The 15,825-nt window shown below is 35.7% G+C and overlaps 1 protein-coding gene and 2 pseudogenes across 3 annotated transcripts; 1 reads left to right on the forward strand and 2 right to left on the reverse strand.

Annotated features, from left to right (window-relative positions):
- Nucleotides 1-2,994: 2,994 nt before the first annotated feature.
- On the reverse strand, nt 2,995-3,780 carry LOC148920254 (sugar transport protein 13 pseudogene; annotated as a pseudogene). The gene has a single exon (XR_016124204.1). The product of XR_016124204.1 is annotated as a sugar transport protein 13 pseudogene (transcript).
- On the reverse strand, nt 2,995-5,863 carry LOC103322773 (sugar transport protein 13-like). The gene is made up of 5 exons (XM_008224702.3): nt 5,445-5,863; nt 4,987-5,309; nt 4,365-4,489; nt 3,931-4,223; nt 2,995-3,843 (listed from the first exon to the last, which is right to left on the reverse strand). The coding sequence occupies exons 1-4, from the start codon at nt 5,581-5,583 to the stop codon at nt 3,974-3,976; spliced, it is 837 nt and encodes a 278-aa protein (XP_008222924.2). The 5' UTR covers nt 5,584-5,863; the 3' UTR covers nt 2,995-3,843; nt 3,931-3,973.
- A 7,658-nt stretch (nt 5,864-13,521) lies between these two features.
- LOC148920255 (F-box/kelch-repeat protein At1g57790-like) lies at nt 13,522-15,402 on the forward strand (annotated as a pseudogene). The gene is made up of 2 exons (XR_016124628.1): nt 13,522-13,705; nt 14,097-15,402. The product of XR_016124628.1 is annotated as an F-box/kelch-repeat protein At1g57790-like (transcript).
- The last annotated feature ends 423 nt before the right edge of the window (nt 15,403-15,825 follow it).

A 15,825-nucleotide genomic window follows, 5' to 3' on the forward strand; every position in this document is an offset into this window, starting at 1 on the left:
AAAATTTGAGAAGCCCAACCCGTTTGGTAAACTGTGAGAAAATCACTTATTGTTAAAAATTGCTGTGAGAGAAAGCTATAAGGGAAAATAGCTAATGAGGTGCTTTCATTTTCTGATTATGCAGGAATCGGAAAAGGCGCTGAGTTTAATGATTATGCGACAATCATTTTCTGATTATGTGTAAAATCTATACCAACAACACTTTTAACAAAAATTTTATCAATCGCTAAACTGCTTTCTCTCACAGTTGATTTCTCTCATAGCAAATCTGATGATTATTTTCACAAAGACAAGAATGCCAAACTAGCCATTAATGACATGCTTGAAAACTATCATATTGACTTATTTGAAGTTTGGTGGGAAACAATGTAAATATGTAGGAGTATTATGACCTTTTATATCTTATGAGGCATTTTAGTTTGAATTTGGGTTTTATACATTGTTTTCAAAATTAATGGGTTGGTTGATGTCTAGGAAATAGAAATTGTAGGGGCCTCCAGCCCTTGAAAATAATATGATGTAAAGTGAAGCATTTCATGTTTGGTAAACAATATATTTTTAAAGTTCGTATGAAAAGTAATGTCAAAACCGTTCAGTAAATTTTAATATAAAACTATTGTAACTGAATAATGATTAAAATAGACATGATGTTGAAAGTGTTATGTGCTGGCTTATGGTGGTGGTGGTGGGTGGTGGTACATGTCATTTAAATTCAGAAAAGAAAAAAAAAAGTATTATCATTTATGCATATAATCCGATTGCATCATATGTAGAGTGAATTTAAAACAGCAAGATGTGCGTGTATACAAAAATCATCATATCATATTGCACGTGGCTGCTGATTGATGAAAATATAACTGATGCCGAAGGGTATCTGAAATACGTGAAAATGCTTGACATTTCACTTTATTTGCTTTGTCCTCTTTCTTTCTATTGGATAAATTGTTGTGTTTAAAAAAGAAACAAAAATTTGCATGCTCGATGTGGCGTGCATAAATTGGCCTAGAGCCTGTTTTGGTCTGGATCCAAAGGGTGTGGTTGGGTCTGTTTTGAATAAGTTGAGACACAGTTCTCCTGTTGTGAGATGGTGGCTTAGTAGATGCAATGTTTATTGTCTTTGTTTTTTTTGTTTTTTGTTTTTTATGAGAATGTTTGTGTCTTTGTTTTACTGCCTCTGTCTGTGTGCTTGCATAAGTCTGCCATATCAAAATACGTTTCATGAGAAAGAACGAAGCGAATTGATCTTTGCCTTCCTCTAGGAGTCAATGCCGTGTTCCAAATGGTTGTGTATTTAATTGGGTAGTTGCCGTTTTCATTTGTACTGTCATAGCCAGAGAAAATGTAAAAGTTTCAATTTATTTTTTGAGGACTTTTTTTTATTAAGAATGACGATAATATACTAAACTCATACACACTACACAGATACTAGAACTCGAACTTAGAATCTTGCCTGAAAGAGCACTTACTCTAAACCACTACACTGATGAATCATTTACCTTAAATAAGTTTTTTTCTTCTGAATTATGTTGTATTTTTATGAGAGGATCAAGTTAGCAATAGTTTCTTTATAATAAGAAATTAATTTGAAAGCACAAAATGTAACGTTGATATTTGAATATGTTTTAAACTCATTGTCACTGAGTTAAAACAAGTCTAAGATGATAAGCATTTTCAATCAAAGTTGAATTTATGAGTTGCGACAACCGAAAGTGATGTTGTCATTAGTCAAATTGGTATAGCTTGAAATTCATTTTGGATGAATTACATGTTTACGTATATATTTTAATCATTTAATGAGGGTATAGTAAATTAGAGTACGTTAATTATAACATAGTTCTATTACTAGTGCAACATTATAATGATTTAAATAATAAATATAAACTAACAGGTGGAGTTATTTCATTCTGTCAGGGAAAGTAAAAGTGCCCTACTTCTCAAGGCATATGATAGGGTGAATTATTGGCACCCACATTATGAGAGAATTCTAGGGTTCGCCCACAACCGCAATTAAATTTTGGTACCGAAAGGGGGTACCTTCCTAATATGACGTTTGTGGGTGTGTACGACTTAAGTATTAGAAGGTTACTTAGCGTGCACAATTAAGTCTTGACAATATAAATTAGAGACTTGACGTTGTAAACAATTACTCTCAAGTGAATATAAAGCTGAAATGTGTTTGCATACATTATAAATAGTCAACCTAATAGACCTAATTTTCCAAGGTTTGTCTAAAGAGTTAATATTGAGGAAAATGGGTTATAAACATGGACATTTAAAGTCGTCATAGTGGATACCCAATCTAGCTGACTAGAGATTCTAAAATTTAGGTTCAAAAGGAACATCTAAATTATGGATAACCAAATAGTAGGACTATGATGAAATAGTGTTGCCTGTACGTAGCGTGTTTTAAGATAAGATTTGTTTTTAAAGATTTCAATATAGCTTGGAAATCTAAGTATGATATATCAAGATATTTTATTAGGAAGTCACCTATACGAGTGAAATGGGACCTTTAGTATGAGAATTTTTCAAGGCTAAATTCTCTAAACTACATGAATTCGAAAGTGTACAATTAGAACCAGATATTACTATTGTTTGGATTTACAAAAACAGTTGAACAATTTGAGGTGTGTTCAAGGTTCAATGATTAGCCAAGTTGAACAATTTGAGGTGTGTTCAAGGTTCAATGATTAGCCAAGTAAATCCGATAGTATCTCACTAGCATAGGAAAGGTTGAAGGACAAAACCTACCTATATCTTGATATGCAATATCTTTCCAATCGAATTCTTTCAAAGAGTTTGCAGTGTTTTGTGTTTTTCTTTCGACCAATTTTACATCCATGTGGGGGGATTGTTGGAAAAATTAATTTTTATTTTATTTTATTTTATTTTTCCTAATGGGTGATAAATTGTGAAAGATATAATAATTTTAAAGTTATTTGTTTGTATTAAAGTATATGACTTCTTGTGCGCTTGTAAGGACACAAAGCATCTCCACTTGCATCTCACTATTTAAAATGCTTGACTGAAATGAAATTTTCATCTGAAACATCCATTTAAATATTGGAACGTTATCCACTTGACATACTCAACGAAAACCAGGGCCCCATCATAAGAACCTAGGCTTACAAACTTAAAACAAAACACAAACGATAATGGGAATTAAAACATAACACAAACGAGAATGGGACTATTAGTTAACAATATTATTTAGTGGTCATCCATAAATCTCTTCCAAAACCAATGTTTCTTCCACACTCTCTCAGTCATTTCTTCAATAGGAACATTTTTGGTCTCGGGAATTAGAAGTAGCACAAAGAGTGACATGATCAAGACCCAAGCAGCGAAGAACAAGAAGATGGCATACTTCAAGCTGCAAAGCATTAAGAGGAAGACTTGTCCTATAACAAAACAGAAGAGCATGTTGACACAAACTGTCACACTTTGCCCTGCTGACCGAGCCTCCAGTGGAAATGTCTCACTAGGTATCAACCATCCGATGGGTCCCCAGGACCACGCGAAGGCAGAGACGAAAATGCACACCATGACCACCACAAGAATTGCCAAACCAAAAGATAAATTATTAGAATGATCCTTTACCTTCACGGCTAGCACTATTGCAACGACTATTTGAGAAAGCAACATTTGGATGCCAGCTTCCAATAAGAGCATTCGACGCCCAACTTTGTCAACCAAGAAGAGAGATACAATTGTGGCAAGCACATTGACAGCTCCTGTTATAACTGCGGCATAAAGTGAGGCATTGCTGCCAAAACCCATGCTTGCAAACAAAATGGGAGCATAGAAAAAAATTGCATTGATGCCTGTGAATTGCTGGAAGATCTGCAAAGCAAACATTGACAATCAAACAAAGTTAACAAAATGTGACATAATTTTTCAAGTTACTGATTAACCAATGTATATACTGACCTGCATTGCTATTGCAATGACCAGTGGGGGGCGATTTTTACGCTCAAGGAGATTCCTGAAAGGGGTGCTTTATCTCTTCTGCTACACGACTTGCCTCCACTATCTCCGCAAACTCTGTTTCAATATTTTCTGTTCCCCTGATCTTTTTAAGCACTGATCTTCCTTCATCCAACTTACCGCGTTGTATCAAACTGTTAGGAGTGTCTACCACAATGAGGGACCCCAAGGTTAGCATAAGTGCAGGAACACCTGCCAGACCCAGTGATAGCCTCCAACCCCATCCCCCTTTAATTCTGTTTCGACAGAACACATGGTTATTAGAGGTTAATCATAGACAGTTTATCTTCATGTACCTAATTGATTAAGAAACTAGTTTCATTTTCTTGGTATTTTTCATGTATATTGCTAATTCAACCAAGGATAAAGGGACATACTTAGCAGCACCATAATTGACAAGGGTTGCCAAAAGAATTCCAATGGTTGCATTAAGCTGGAAAAGTATGTTGAGTCCTCCACGTATTCTTGTTGGGGCTATCTCCGAAAGGAAAAGTGGGACAACCTACAAAACATGAAAATAATGCTTGATGAGCATGTTAGGGGGCAAGGGATAATGCATATGCCTCAAGAAAATGGAGGCTGAAAGCTCCTATTCAAATGGTAGGAAGAAAAACAGAGCTGCGTCATATTATGTCTCCGATAGGCGTACCTCCAATGCGCCTATTATAATGTCACATGGTGTTATCAGTCACATTACCACATATCGTTTGCTTTTGAGATGCAATAATTTTCCCTATATGGGCATCTGCAATTTTTTCTCCATTCATAACATCAGCACTAAAAAGATCAACAGATTACCATTTCCTCTAAATTCTACATGTCATCACTATTACATGAAATTGTATTAGAGTTGTACTGTGTTTTACTATCCTTTGCCCTGCCTAGCTCTTTGAAAAAGAAAACAATAATGTCTTGCTAGAAATTGATAACAGCAAATACAACATTCTCAAACTCTAAAAACAAAGCAAGATCCTGATTGCCGAAATTAAAAATGAAAACCTGATTGCCGAAACCAACTCCACAACCAAGCAAGACCCTCCCCAGGATGACCACGGAAAGGTGATTAAACGCAGCGTTTAGGACTGTACCAACTATAAAGAAAACCCCAGCAATTAACATGGTTTTCTTTCGACCTAGCCTTTTGGTAGTGTATGATGCGAAGAAGGTTGCCACCAGAGCAGCAAGATACAGCAAAGATGTGAACAATTGCAAGCTTTGATTGTTGTATTTGCAATAATTGCTATTGATATTCAGTTTCTGAGTGCTAGCGTAGACATCAGGGTAGAACTTTTTCAAGAAATCTGGCATGGCTGTCACACCTCCTGCATCAATAAGAACAACCCAAAAATTAAAACAAAAACAAAAACAAAAATCATTGTCAATTTTAACTAAAACAGAAAGAAAAAAAAATTGTGGGTATTTTATTTTATATGTGAGAGAGAAACAGAGGGGCTGACCAGAAATGGCAACCTCATAACCAAACATGAGGCCTCCAGTAGCAGCCAGTACACATGAAAAGATGACAATTGGTGTGATCTTAGCTTCAACACGATCTTCTGCAGTACTTGCTATGGACAAGGAGCCCTGCTTAGCCATAGTTACTAGCTATGACCTCAATCTTTAAACAGTCTAAGCAAACTGTTAATTGGTAAAAATAATGCTTGAAGCTGCTTCTGCAGCTTATAAATATACATACAAGTTAAGAAGAAAGAAAAGGAGAGAGTTTATGCAAAACCAGCAAAGGGGTTGTTTTTAGGATATCTAGATTGTGTTTGTGTGTTTGAAAAAGAAGAGAGAGAGAGAGAGAGAGAGAGAGAGAGAGAGAGAGAGACATTGCATGAGAAACAGGTGTCTCAGTTCTAAGAGTATCTTATCGGCTTCCTTATCTAAATCTAAAGCTAATATTATATGTTTTCTCTGTTCCTTTGTCTGTTCCATTCCTTCGTATTATTTGTCAATGATTCTATGTAAAGAAATCCAGAGACATTCCGTTTCTCTTGTCAAAACCAGAAGACCGTGCGTGACTCTGTGAGCCCACAGTGCAACATTATTGTTGCGTTTTATGATAGCACTGGACATGCAAGATTATCTGTATGTTTACGTTAATTCATTGAATGCAGTCATATATCTTGAAAGATAATTATGTTCTTAGTTTTCTTTTGCAAATTAAGTACTGAAGAAATCGATTGTTTTTATTAGGCGGCACACGGTTCAATTCAACCGAGGGGCGCAGTTCCATTGGTTCTTCTTTTTCCCGTGGCACACTGTTCAACTAAATAATACTTATTTTAAGTGCTGTTATTTTTACCCACAGTCTTATTTTTTCACCCATCTTATCTTTCCACTCACCATATAAATTTGAAAATACACAATCATATCTTTCCACCCACCATTATTCCTAAAATACATTTTATTTATTAATTCAAGCAAATTCAATCTCTCTCAGTCTAGCAACAAGTCAAAAAGAGAAAAGAACAAATTTATTTATTAATATATATATATATATATATATATGAAAATGCTAGGGAGATTAACTTTAAATACTAATCTTATGTACATCTCTTAATAGAGCGTGACCCATTGTATTGGTGGGCTCCACCTCTATTGAAAGATGGTACACAAATTCATCTAAAGTTTAGATATCTAGCATTTACCTATATATATATATATATATCTCTCTCTCTCAACAACAACGAAGAAAGAGAGAAGAACAAATTTATTTACCAATTGACAAAAATTGAAGGTTCAAGTTGCTCCAATAAAGTAGTCAAATCGTATATGAATTTGAATGTCAGAAAGATATGTCAAAAATAATATATCAAAAAGCTTTATTCAAATATTATTTTTAATTTATAATTGTGACATGTCAACTCTCAAGCACTTAGATTGAATTTAAATGATGTGGCATGTTGAGAGGAAAAGGCAACAAAATCATGGAGATCCTTTTCATTAAGTCTTTAAAAGTCATTTTACAAAAGGGTAAATTTGTCTCTAAAATTTTGATGATAAGATGGGTGGGAAAATAGAATAAGGGGTGGAAATAGCAATACTCTTTATTTTTTTCATCTGCACTCTTTATTTTATTACAATTTAATTATTTTCTAGCTTGGAGTAATGCTAATGAGGTGTAGTCCGGCATAAAAGGCCTTAACTTGCAGAGTCATGCTTTTCTTAGATATATTGGCATTGTGTGAGAAAATTCCCTCTCATGCCTATTTGAAAAAAAAAAAAAAAAAAAAAAGAAGAAGCTAGATTAACATATTAAACAAAGTACTTATGTTCAAAATTTTAAAATGTTCTTTGGTATCAAAATCAATTTTACAAACGTTTCTCATTGTTTTTGTTTTGGGCTTTGGCACACTATACATAACAAAGGTGTGCGCAAAAGAAAGATTAGGAATATTCGGGCCCGTTTGATAACCATTTCAATTTTAGTTTTTCATTTTTCATTTTTTGTGCTAGAGTATAGAAGAAAATGAGAGTAAGAATGGGGTTGAGGATGAGGATGAGATTGTGAGAATGGCGAGCCAGAATGAGGTAATTAGGCCCAATGGGCCGGAATGGCCCGTGGCCAATCATAGGCAACGTCAATTCACAATGGATTGGCCCATATAAAGTCCATTTGTTAAATGAATAATACTAGTCTTACTACATTTTTATACCACAGTTTTATACTACATGATGTGGCAGCTGATGTGTACACACCACATCATGTAAAATAATAGTTTCTGTTTTTCTAATTTTATTTATTAAAATACATTTCATTCATTTAATTGATATGACATATGATATGAACATGCCACATCATGTGGTATAGAAATATGGGATAAAAATGTGGTAAGTGTAGCATTATTCTTGTTAAATTATATTTCTTTTAGAGAAAAATATTACATGATATTATTATATTTATATCTTAAATTCAAGACTATTTCTTTTCTCTAATAATATATATATTAAAAGTTAATATTTTCTTTTTATATAAGTTAATTAGGTGATTTACTTCCTTGTTTCATATAATTGACACATCCTTGTATAATTAGAAGATATTCTCCTAATTAATTATTGTATCTATTTCCTTGTAAAGCACCCTTGTAAACTCCTATATATACATACAATTAACCCGAAGTATTCAAACCAAGTATCATATTTTAGCATGGTATCAGAACAACCGATCTTAGGTCGTCTTTAAGCCCTCAAATCATATCCTCAAATTCAAATCGAAACCCTAAATCAAATTCCTTACCTCTCAAATGAAATCTTCTTATCAAACTCCTTAAACACATACCTCTCAAATCAAATTCCTAAATCAAATTCCTCAAATCAAAATCCTCAAATTCTTAAATCCACTCCTCAACTACAAACACCCACTCATATCAAATCTTCCTTCCGTTATTATGTCAGGCCCCCCCAACGATTCTCTCCCTCCTTGTAGACTCAAAGAAGCATGCAGTCAATCATGTTGAACAAGCTACATGGGCTTGTGCCTCTATAGCCACCATCAAAGGTTTTGCTTTCCATACGTCATCTCCAAAGCACACATGGATTATTGACTCGAGTGCTATGGATGACATGACATTTTATCCTGACCAACTTATTACTCATAAACCCTCCACACAATCAGTGGTGTCTAATGCTAATGGTACCCCCTCCCTTGTGGTTGGGGAAGGCTCTCTATCTCTCTATAACTTCATCAATCTTGATTTTGTATTGGTTCTTCCATCTTTAGACCATAACTTGTTGTCTGTTGCACAACTTACTACTAGTTTGGGGTGTCGTGTAATATTTTTGCCGAATCATTGTATTTTTTTACGACATCCTCATCAGGAAGACGATTGGTTGTGGTACTAGGCAAGGCAAACTTTACTACTTAGACTAGGCACCGGATAGTGAGACTAAGGTTGGTCAAGATTTCATAACAAGTGGAGCTCGTTCTGAGAGGTACAATGACAAAGTTTGGTTATGGCATAAATGTCTTGAGCATGCCTCGTTCTATTATGTGAAGAAGTTGTTTCCATCATTATTTTCCAATTTTGATGTTTCCAGTGTCTAATGTGATACATGTGAATTGGCTAAGAGCCATCATGTTCCGTTCCCATTAAGTACAAAAATAAGTTTGGTTTCCTTCTCCTTTATTCATTATGATGTTTGAAGGCCTGCTCAAATCGTTGCTCTGGATGGACTCGATGGTTTGTCACTTTCATTGATGACTATACCCGAATAACTTGGGTTTTCCTTCTCAAAACCAAAGGGGAAGTCAATTTAACGTTTCAACTATTCCACTAAATGGGGGGACTTAGTTTGATGCCCAAATCCAAGTTCTCCGTTCTAACAATGGCAGAGAATTTCTTAATCATTACCTCAACAAATTCTTATAGGATCATGACATCATACATCACACTCATGTCCATATACTCCCCAAAATAGAGTGGCTGAGTGAAAGAACCAACATTTACTGGAAGTCATAGTTGCCTCTCTATGTGGTGCCAACATGCCTCGATCTGTTTAGGGCTAAGGACGTCCTCTTTGCAGCTTACCTTATCAATAGGATTCTCTCAAGTATGTTGAATTTCCAAACTCCTCTTCAAACACTTCACCAACATATCCAAATACTTCCCACCCCAAACCTTGAACCACAGATTTTCGGTTGTGTTGTATTGTTACACTTACATGATTACCAACAAGCAAATTGAAGCTCCACGCAGAAAAGTGTTTTTCATTGGCTATGCCCTTCATTAGAAAGGTTACCGATGTTATCACCCTTCAAGTCAAAAGGTATATACCTTCATGGATGTAGTGTTCCGGAAACACGATATATATTTTTCAGAAGCGCATTAGGAGAATTTAGAGTCAAACACCCTGACTTTCTGGATTTTTTCACAACCAAAGAGACTTAGCATCAAAGCGACAAGTCGACCCCCTTTATCCGTGCGCATAAGGAGTCTCTCGCTTTAAACGCCAGTAGTCCTTCCAAAACGATCGGTCTCCTCCTCGGTTTTTCACACCATGTATCTCTACCACAACATGACCAGTCGTTAGAGCCACACGACTGATTGCCTCTCTGTTGCCAAAATCAAGAGAAGACTGTTAATTCATTTTCTGAGATTTTGCCTACTCCGGACTCATCTTTAGCTCTAGAACCATACTAATTGCATGTTGAGGATGTCATTCAAGTAACATCTCCCCCTAAAACTGATAACACTAATGAAATATATCATGATAATTTGATTTCATAAAGTATAAAGGATACAGGTACCCCTATATATACCAACTTTGATAAAGGAAAAACCGTTGGTAAACCTCGAGTACCAATACGAAGCACATCTTAAAGGCAAATGAAAATACCCCATCAATAATTTTATATCTCTAAACAGATTATCATAGTTACATGTACACATTATGAACCAATTGGCCGATATATTTGTCCCAAATAGTGTGAATATAAAGCATTAGAAGACTCAAAATGAAACGAAGCCATAAATGGAGAAATGCGAGAGCTCCAGAAGAATACCACATGGGATATCGTGCCTTTACCTCACAAAAATAAGACGATGGAATGCAGGTGGATCTATACTATGAAACTCAAAGCAGATAGATCTATTGAAAGATATAAAGCCAAATTGGTGACGAAGGGGTATACATAGAGTTATGGGGTGACTACTAAGAGACCTTTGCCCTAATAGCCAAGATCAACACTATCAGAGTTCCTACTATCTCTAGCAGCAAATCTATATTGGCCATTACATCAGTTCGATGTTAAAAATGCTTTTTTACATGGAAACTTGGAAAAGGAGGTATACATGGATTTACCACCAAGATGTAATTTAGCTCATGACAAGAAAAATCAAGTTTGCAAGCACAGGATATCATTATATAGGTTAATACAATCTCCTAGGGCATGATTTGGAAGATTTACTAAGTCCATAAGGAATTTTGGATACACTCAAAGTAATTCAAACCGCATCTTGTTCTTGAAGTGTGATGGAGGAAAAATTACTACATTAATTGTTTATGTAGATGACATAGTTGTAACTGGGAATGATGGATGAGAGCAACATAAGCTACAAAAGTATTTGTCTAGGGAATTTGAGATGAAGGATTTAGTTGCTCTAAAATACTTCCTCAGAATTAAAGTAGCAAGATCAAAATTTGGTATTTTTATGTCTCAAAGGAAATATATGATGGATACACATTGGAACATGAATGCTAGGATGTAAGCCTGCTAACACACTCATTGAGATGAATCACAAGTTGTGTGAAGACATGGACCATCTACCAACCAATAAGAAACAATACCAGGGCTTTGTTGGAATGTTGATATATTTGGCACCCATAAGACTAGATATTGCATATGTTGTGAGTGTGGTTAGTCAGTTTATGCCTTCACCCAGTGTTTCTTATATGAATGCAGTTGATCGGATCTTGAGATACTTAAAGTCAGCACCTGAAAAGGGATTAATGTTATGAAAGAATGGAAATCTTGAAGTTGTTGGATATATAGATGTTGATTGGGCTAGTTCCATTACATATAGACACTTTACATCGGGTACTTTACATTCGTTAGAGGTAACCTAATCACTTGGCGGAGTAAAAAACAAAATGTGGATGCCCGGTCTAGTGCAGAAGCAGAGTATCGAGGTATAGCTCAAGGAGTTTGTGAATTATTGTGGATCATAGGACACTTAACAGAATTGGGTTTTAAACTAGACAAGCCCATGCAGTTACATTGTGATAATAAGTCAGTAATCAATGTTCCTCATAATCCAATTCAACATGATCGAACAAAACTTGTTGAGGTGGATAATCATTGCATGAAAGAAAATATTGAGAACAAGATAATCTGCTTACCCTTTGTTAAATCAAAAGATCAGTTAACGGATTTCTTGACAAAAGCCGTCTGTGGATGAGTGTTTTGTGACTCACTTACCAAGTTGGGTATGGTAACGTATATGTACCAACTTGAGGAGGAGTGTTGACGTGAGTTAACCTACTAATTCAAGAAGATTTATTTCCTAAGTTAATTAGGTGATTTACTTCTTTGTTTCATATAGTTGACACATCCTGGTATAATTAGGAGATATTCTCCTAATTAATTACTGTATCTATTTCCTTGTAAAGCACCCTTATAAATTCCAAAATATCTCTTTATGAAAAAGATACAATTAACCTAAAGTATTTAAACCAAGTATCATATTTTAGCAATAAAATGAAATGATATAGAGGACTCAATGATCTATACAATATGTAGCAATAGCAAAGAGAGTATTTCTCTCTTAAAAAAGCACATGTTAATTATATTTTGACCAGATAAAAAAACTAACATAGGCAAGCAGTCTCGATCTCTTGAACTACGGGGGTCCAAGAGATTTGTGGTCACCTATCGTTGGATGTAAATTCAACGGTTCGCTCACTCTCGCACTCATTTTAAGAAACTTTTTTGTACGGTGAGTGACTACAAATCTCTTGGACCCTTGTAGTCCAAGAGATCAGAACTGCATAAGCAAGTTGTATTTCAATAATATGAAAAGCATATGTATTTTTGAGGGGAGACTGTGAATTCATTCATGGAGAAAAATTGTTGATAAAAGAAATCTCTTAAAAACAGGAGCATGAACCAATTCCTGAGAAAAAGAAATAGAGATAAACCCTGCCCGTTGGTTTCAATGAAGGGTGAGGATTGGATTTCTTAGAGCATTTCCAGAATTAGCCCCTTGTTATGGTAAGGGGAGCCCTAGGGCAACTACTATTCATGTGAATAGTGGCTGCCCTAGCTCTCCTCCAAAGAAAGTGTATTTCCAGCAGTTAGCCCTTTGCCATGGCAAATACTATTCATCTTTTTTTGTTTTTTTTCACAACTTTGTTTATTTAAACAATTAATTTTGTTAATATTTTCGGATAAGATTTTTGGGTTCCTACATGTCAATAGTATTCATATCGGATAAGATTTTTGGTTTCAAATTTCAAATAAATTTCAAATTTAAGATACATTTCAAAATTCAAATTTCAGATAAATTTAAAATGTCAAATTTCATATACATTTCGAAATTCAAATTTCAGATAAAAATATTGAGTAGAAAGTGAATAATAGTAGAAGGAGAAGAAAATATATGAGGATTTGGTGTTAAAACTGAAGAGTATTGGTTGGTATTTATTAAAAAAAAAAAAAATCAGTATTTTTTGGGTATTTTTTTTTTTTTTTATTTTATTGGAAAAAATTGGCTGCCGATTGGAGCAAAATTATGATCGGAGAGCCTCAGGACGCGACACGTGGCACATATCCTTTGGCGGACATCAGTAGCGCTGGTGTTCAAATTGTTTTAACGTTGGCGCGTGCACGTTAAAAATTTTGAGAGCCTGCACGACGTCAGCTTAGCCCGCAGGCTGGTTCGCCAGCCGTTAGCTAGGTCCCACTCCTTTTGTTGCTGGAAACACCATTTTGGGCTCCCCCGCACAACCACCACAGCCCTCCTCTTGGTCCCCTTGCTGGAAGTGCTCTTAAACCAAACCAACAGGCCCATACAATTTTTTGATATCATAAACCGATTTATAAAAAAAGAAACGTTTGAGTCTTGGTAAGTGGGTGTTCTTAGACCCCTCGCGAGTCACGACCCAGGCAAGGCAAAGGAGGAAGACCCTCCAACTCTCGTGAATATTCGGCCCACTGTTGCTTCCTAGTCCTCCATTGTTGAAGGAGGAGGAGGCCTCCATTACCATTACCCAGGTATGGCCTAAAGTTATGGCCTTTTCATTTTCATTATAGAATTGACACTGCAAATTCTTGACATTTGGTGTGTTGGGATTTTATTGGGTGTGATTAGCAAAAGGGATAAGCAGGGAGAAAAAAGAAACCTATGGCCTTTAGGTTTTTTTTATTGGGTGTGGTTAGCAGAAGGATAAACAGGGGAAAAGAAAGACTTTGTAGGTTTTAGTACAATTTGATACAATGAATAGGTAAAGAGCAAAATTTGGGTATATATTTTCATCGCCCTCTTTGATTTCCAACAAACCCAATTGTTCATCGTCCTGCTCTTAAAGAAGAAATTTGTATAATGGGGGGAACCTTGTTTTGTATGAACTCCATTATTTGCTTGACATTTATCATTGTTGTACAGAAAATGTCAGTTGTTACTGATAAAAGGCTCAGGAGAGGAAGCCCGCCATGGTCTGATCTTCCATATGACATATTGTGTTGCATTATGGGGCACCTTTGTTTTGTGGACCAAATTCAATTTCGTGCTGTTTGCAAGAATTTTGGACTGGTTGCTGGTATTAGGCCTAAAGATAAACTGCCCTGGGTTCTAACATTAAACTTCAGTTTTAAAAATTATATGTACCCATCTAGCCTCTATGATCCATGTACCCTTGAAGCATATAAGCTTGATCATGAATTAACATCTTCTAGCTGGAGTGGGGTTGTCAAACTACAAGTTTGCGGTGCAAGAAACGGTTGGTTGCTTCTAGCTGAAATTACACCATTTTTTTTCTTTGGTCACACTGATTTTTACCTCTACAATCCTTTCACTGATGATGCGAGTATCAATTTGCCCCGTTTAAGAACCAAGGAATTTAAAGCCACATTCACCTCCAATCTGACATCCCAAGATTGTTTGTTTTTGCCATACATGCTGATGAGGAAAGAGAGAAAGTAATGTGCATAAGCACCTGCAGCCATGGTGATAGAAAATGGACTGAGTCTCTAGCTGTTGAAGGTAATTTGAAGCAAGTAATTGGTGTGGTCTATATCAAGGGCATCTTTTACTGTATTTTCAAAACTGGAATGCTAGGTTCCTACAACCCTGCTACCAAAAAGTGGAGTTTGCTTATTTCAGAAAACACGAATTCATCAGAGTTACAAAGCCTTGCAGGCTCTTTTGAAGCTAGATTTGTTGAGTCCGATGGAGAAGTGTTACTAGTATACTCTAAGCGGAGCTATAAGCCTTGGCACACTTTCAGGCTGGACTGGTTGCAAATGACATGGGTGAAGGAAGTTAGCTTGGGTAACAGAGTATTATTCCTTGGTGATATCTCATTCTTGATTTCTGCAGATGGGGAAATAAAGGATTTGTCTGATCGTATCTATTATCATGGATTTAGGAGATCGTACTTCTACCCAATCAAGTCTGGGATTGGCCAAATCCGCAGCCATTCGTTAATACGCCAGTCCTGCAAACATTATGAGGACCGCAGCCCTCATATGCTCAGAGTTTGGATTGAACCACCAAGTCTGTAATGATATGTGCTACTACAGGTATCAATGAAGTGCAGCAGAATTTTAGAATTCAATCTTTGCTAGTAACATTAGCAACTAGTACTAAAATTAGAATGAACCTTATCTTTTGAATTTTATGTTAAATCTTAAATGTTGGTTTGAGTGTGACAAATTCATTTTGTGGTTTAATTATTGCTTGTTTATGTCGATGATCAATCTTGTTTTCGAGGTTTATATTTTTGGCATAGATTCATGCACAGGGTTGTGTTTACCACTTCCATTTCGATTTGGTATTCGAGGATTTGCTTCAAGAGTTTATTTGGGTTTTGATTCACAGTTACATGGAAGTGTAGAAATTTAACATCTTCTGAGGACAAAGCAAGGCCTTCTTCATACTGAAACCATTTCTGAAAAAAGTTGATCTGCTTATGTTTTTGGCGACAGGAAGATAGATACTGTCATACAGACGACAAAATGAACGATATAATCTTTGATCTAAACAAGAAGACTAGCTCCTTTCAGAAGAAGGAAAAAAAGGAAAGCACTTGTCAACTCGCTTCCTAATTGAGCTGAAAACCAGGCATATGCCCAAAAGAATGAAGTTTGTGTGGCTTAACTTGTAAATAAATAAA

Source organism: Prunus mume, linkage group LG2, assembly GCF_029339155.1.
Source record: "Prunus mume cultivar Tortuosa linkage group LG2, ASM2933915v1, whole genome shotgun sequence".
Lineage (NCBI taxonomy): Eukaryota > Viridiplantae > Streptophyta > Magnoliopsida > Rosales > Rosaceae > Prunus > Prunus mume.

What these genes read in the sequence shown, in the direction of transcription:
- LOC103322773 (XM_008224702.3), bottom strand. Translation starts at nt 5,583, where the DNA reads ATGGCTAAGCAGGGCTCCTTGTCCATAGCAAGTACTGCAGAAGATCGT. An exon ending in TTATGAGGTTGCCATTTCTG is followed by an intron (nt 5,310 to 5,444) that starts GTCAGCCCCTCT and finishes TTATTGATGCAG; the next exon opens with GAGGTGTGACAGCCATGCCA. An exon ending in GTCAATTATGGTGCTGCTAA is followed by an intron (nt 4,224 to 4,364) that starts GTATGTCCCTTT and finishes CTGTCGAAACAG; the next exon opens with AATTAAAGGGGGATGGGGTT.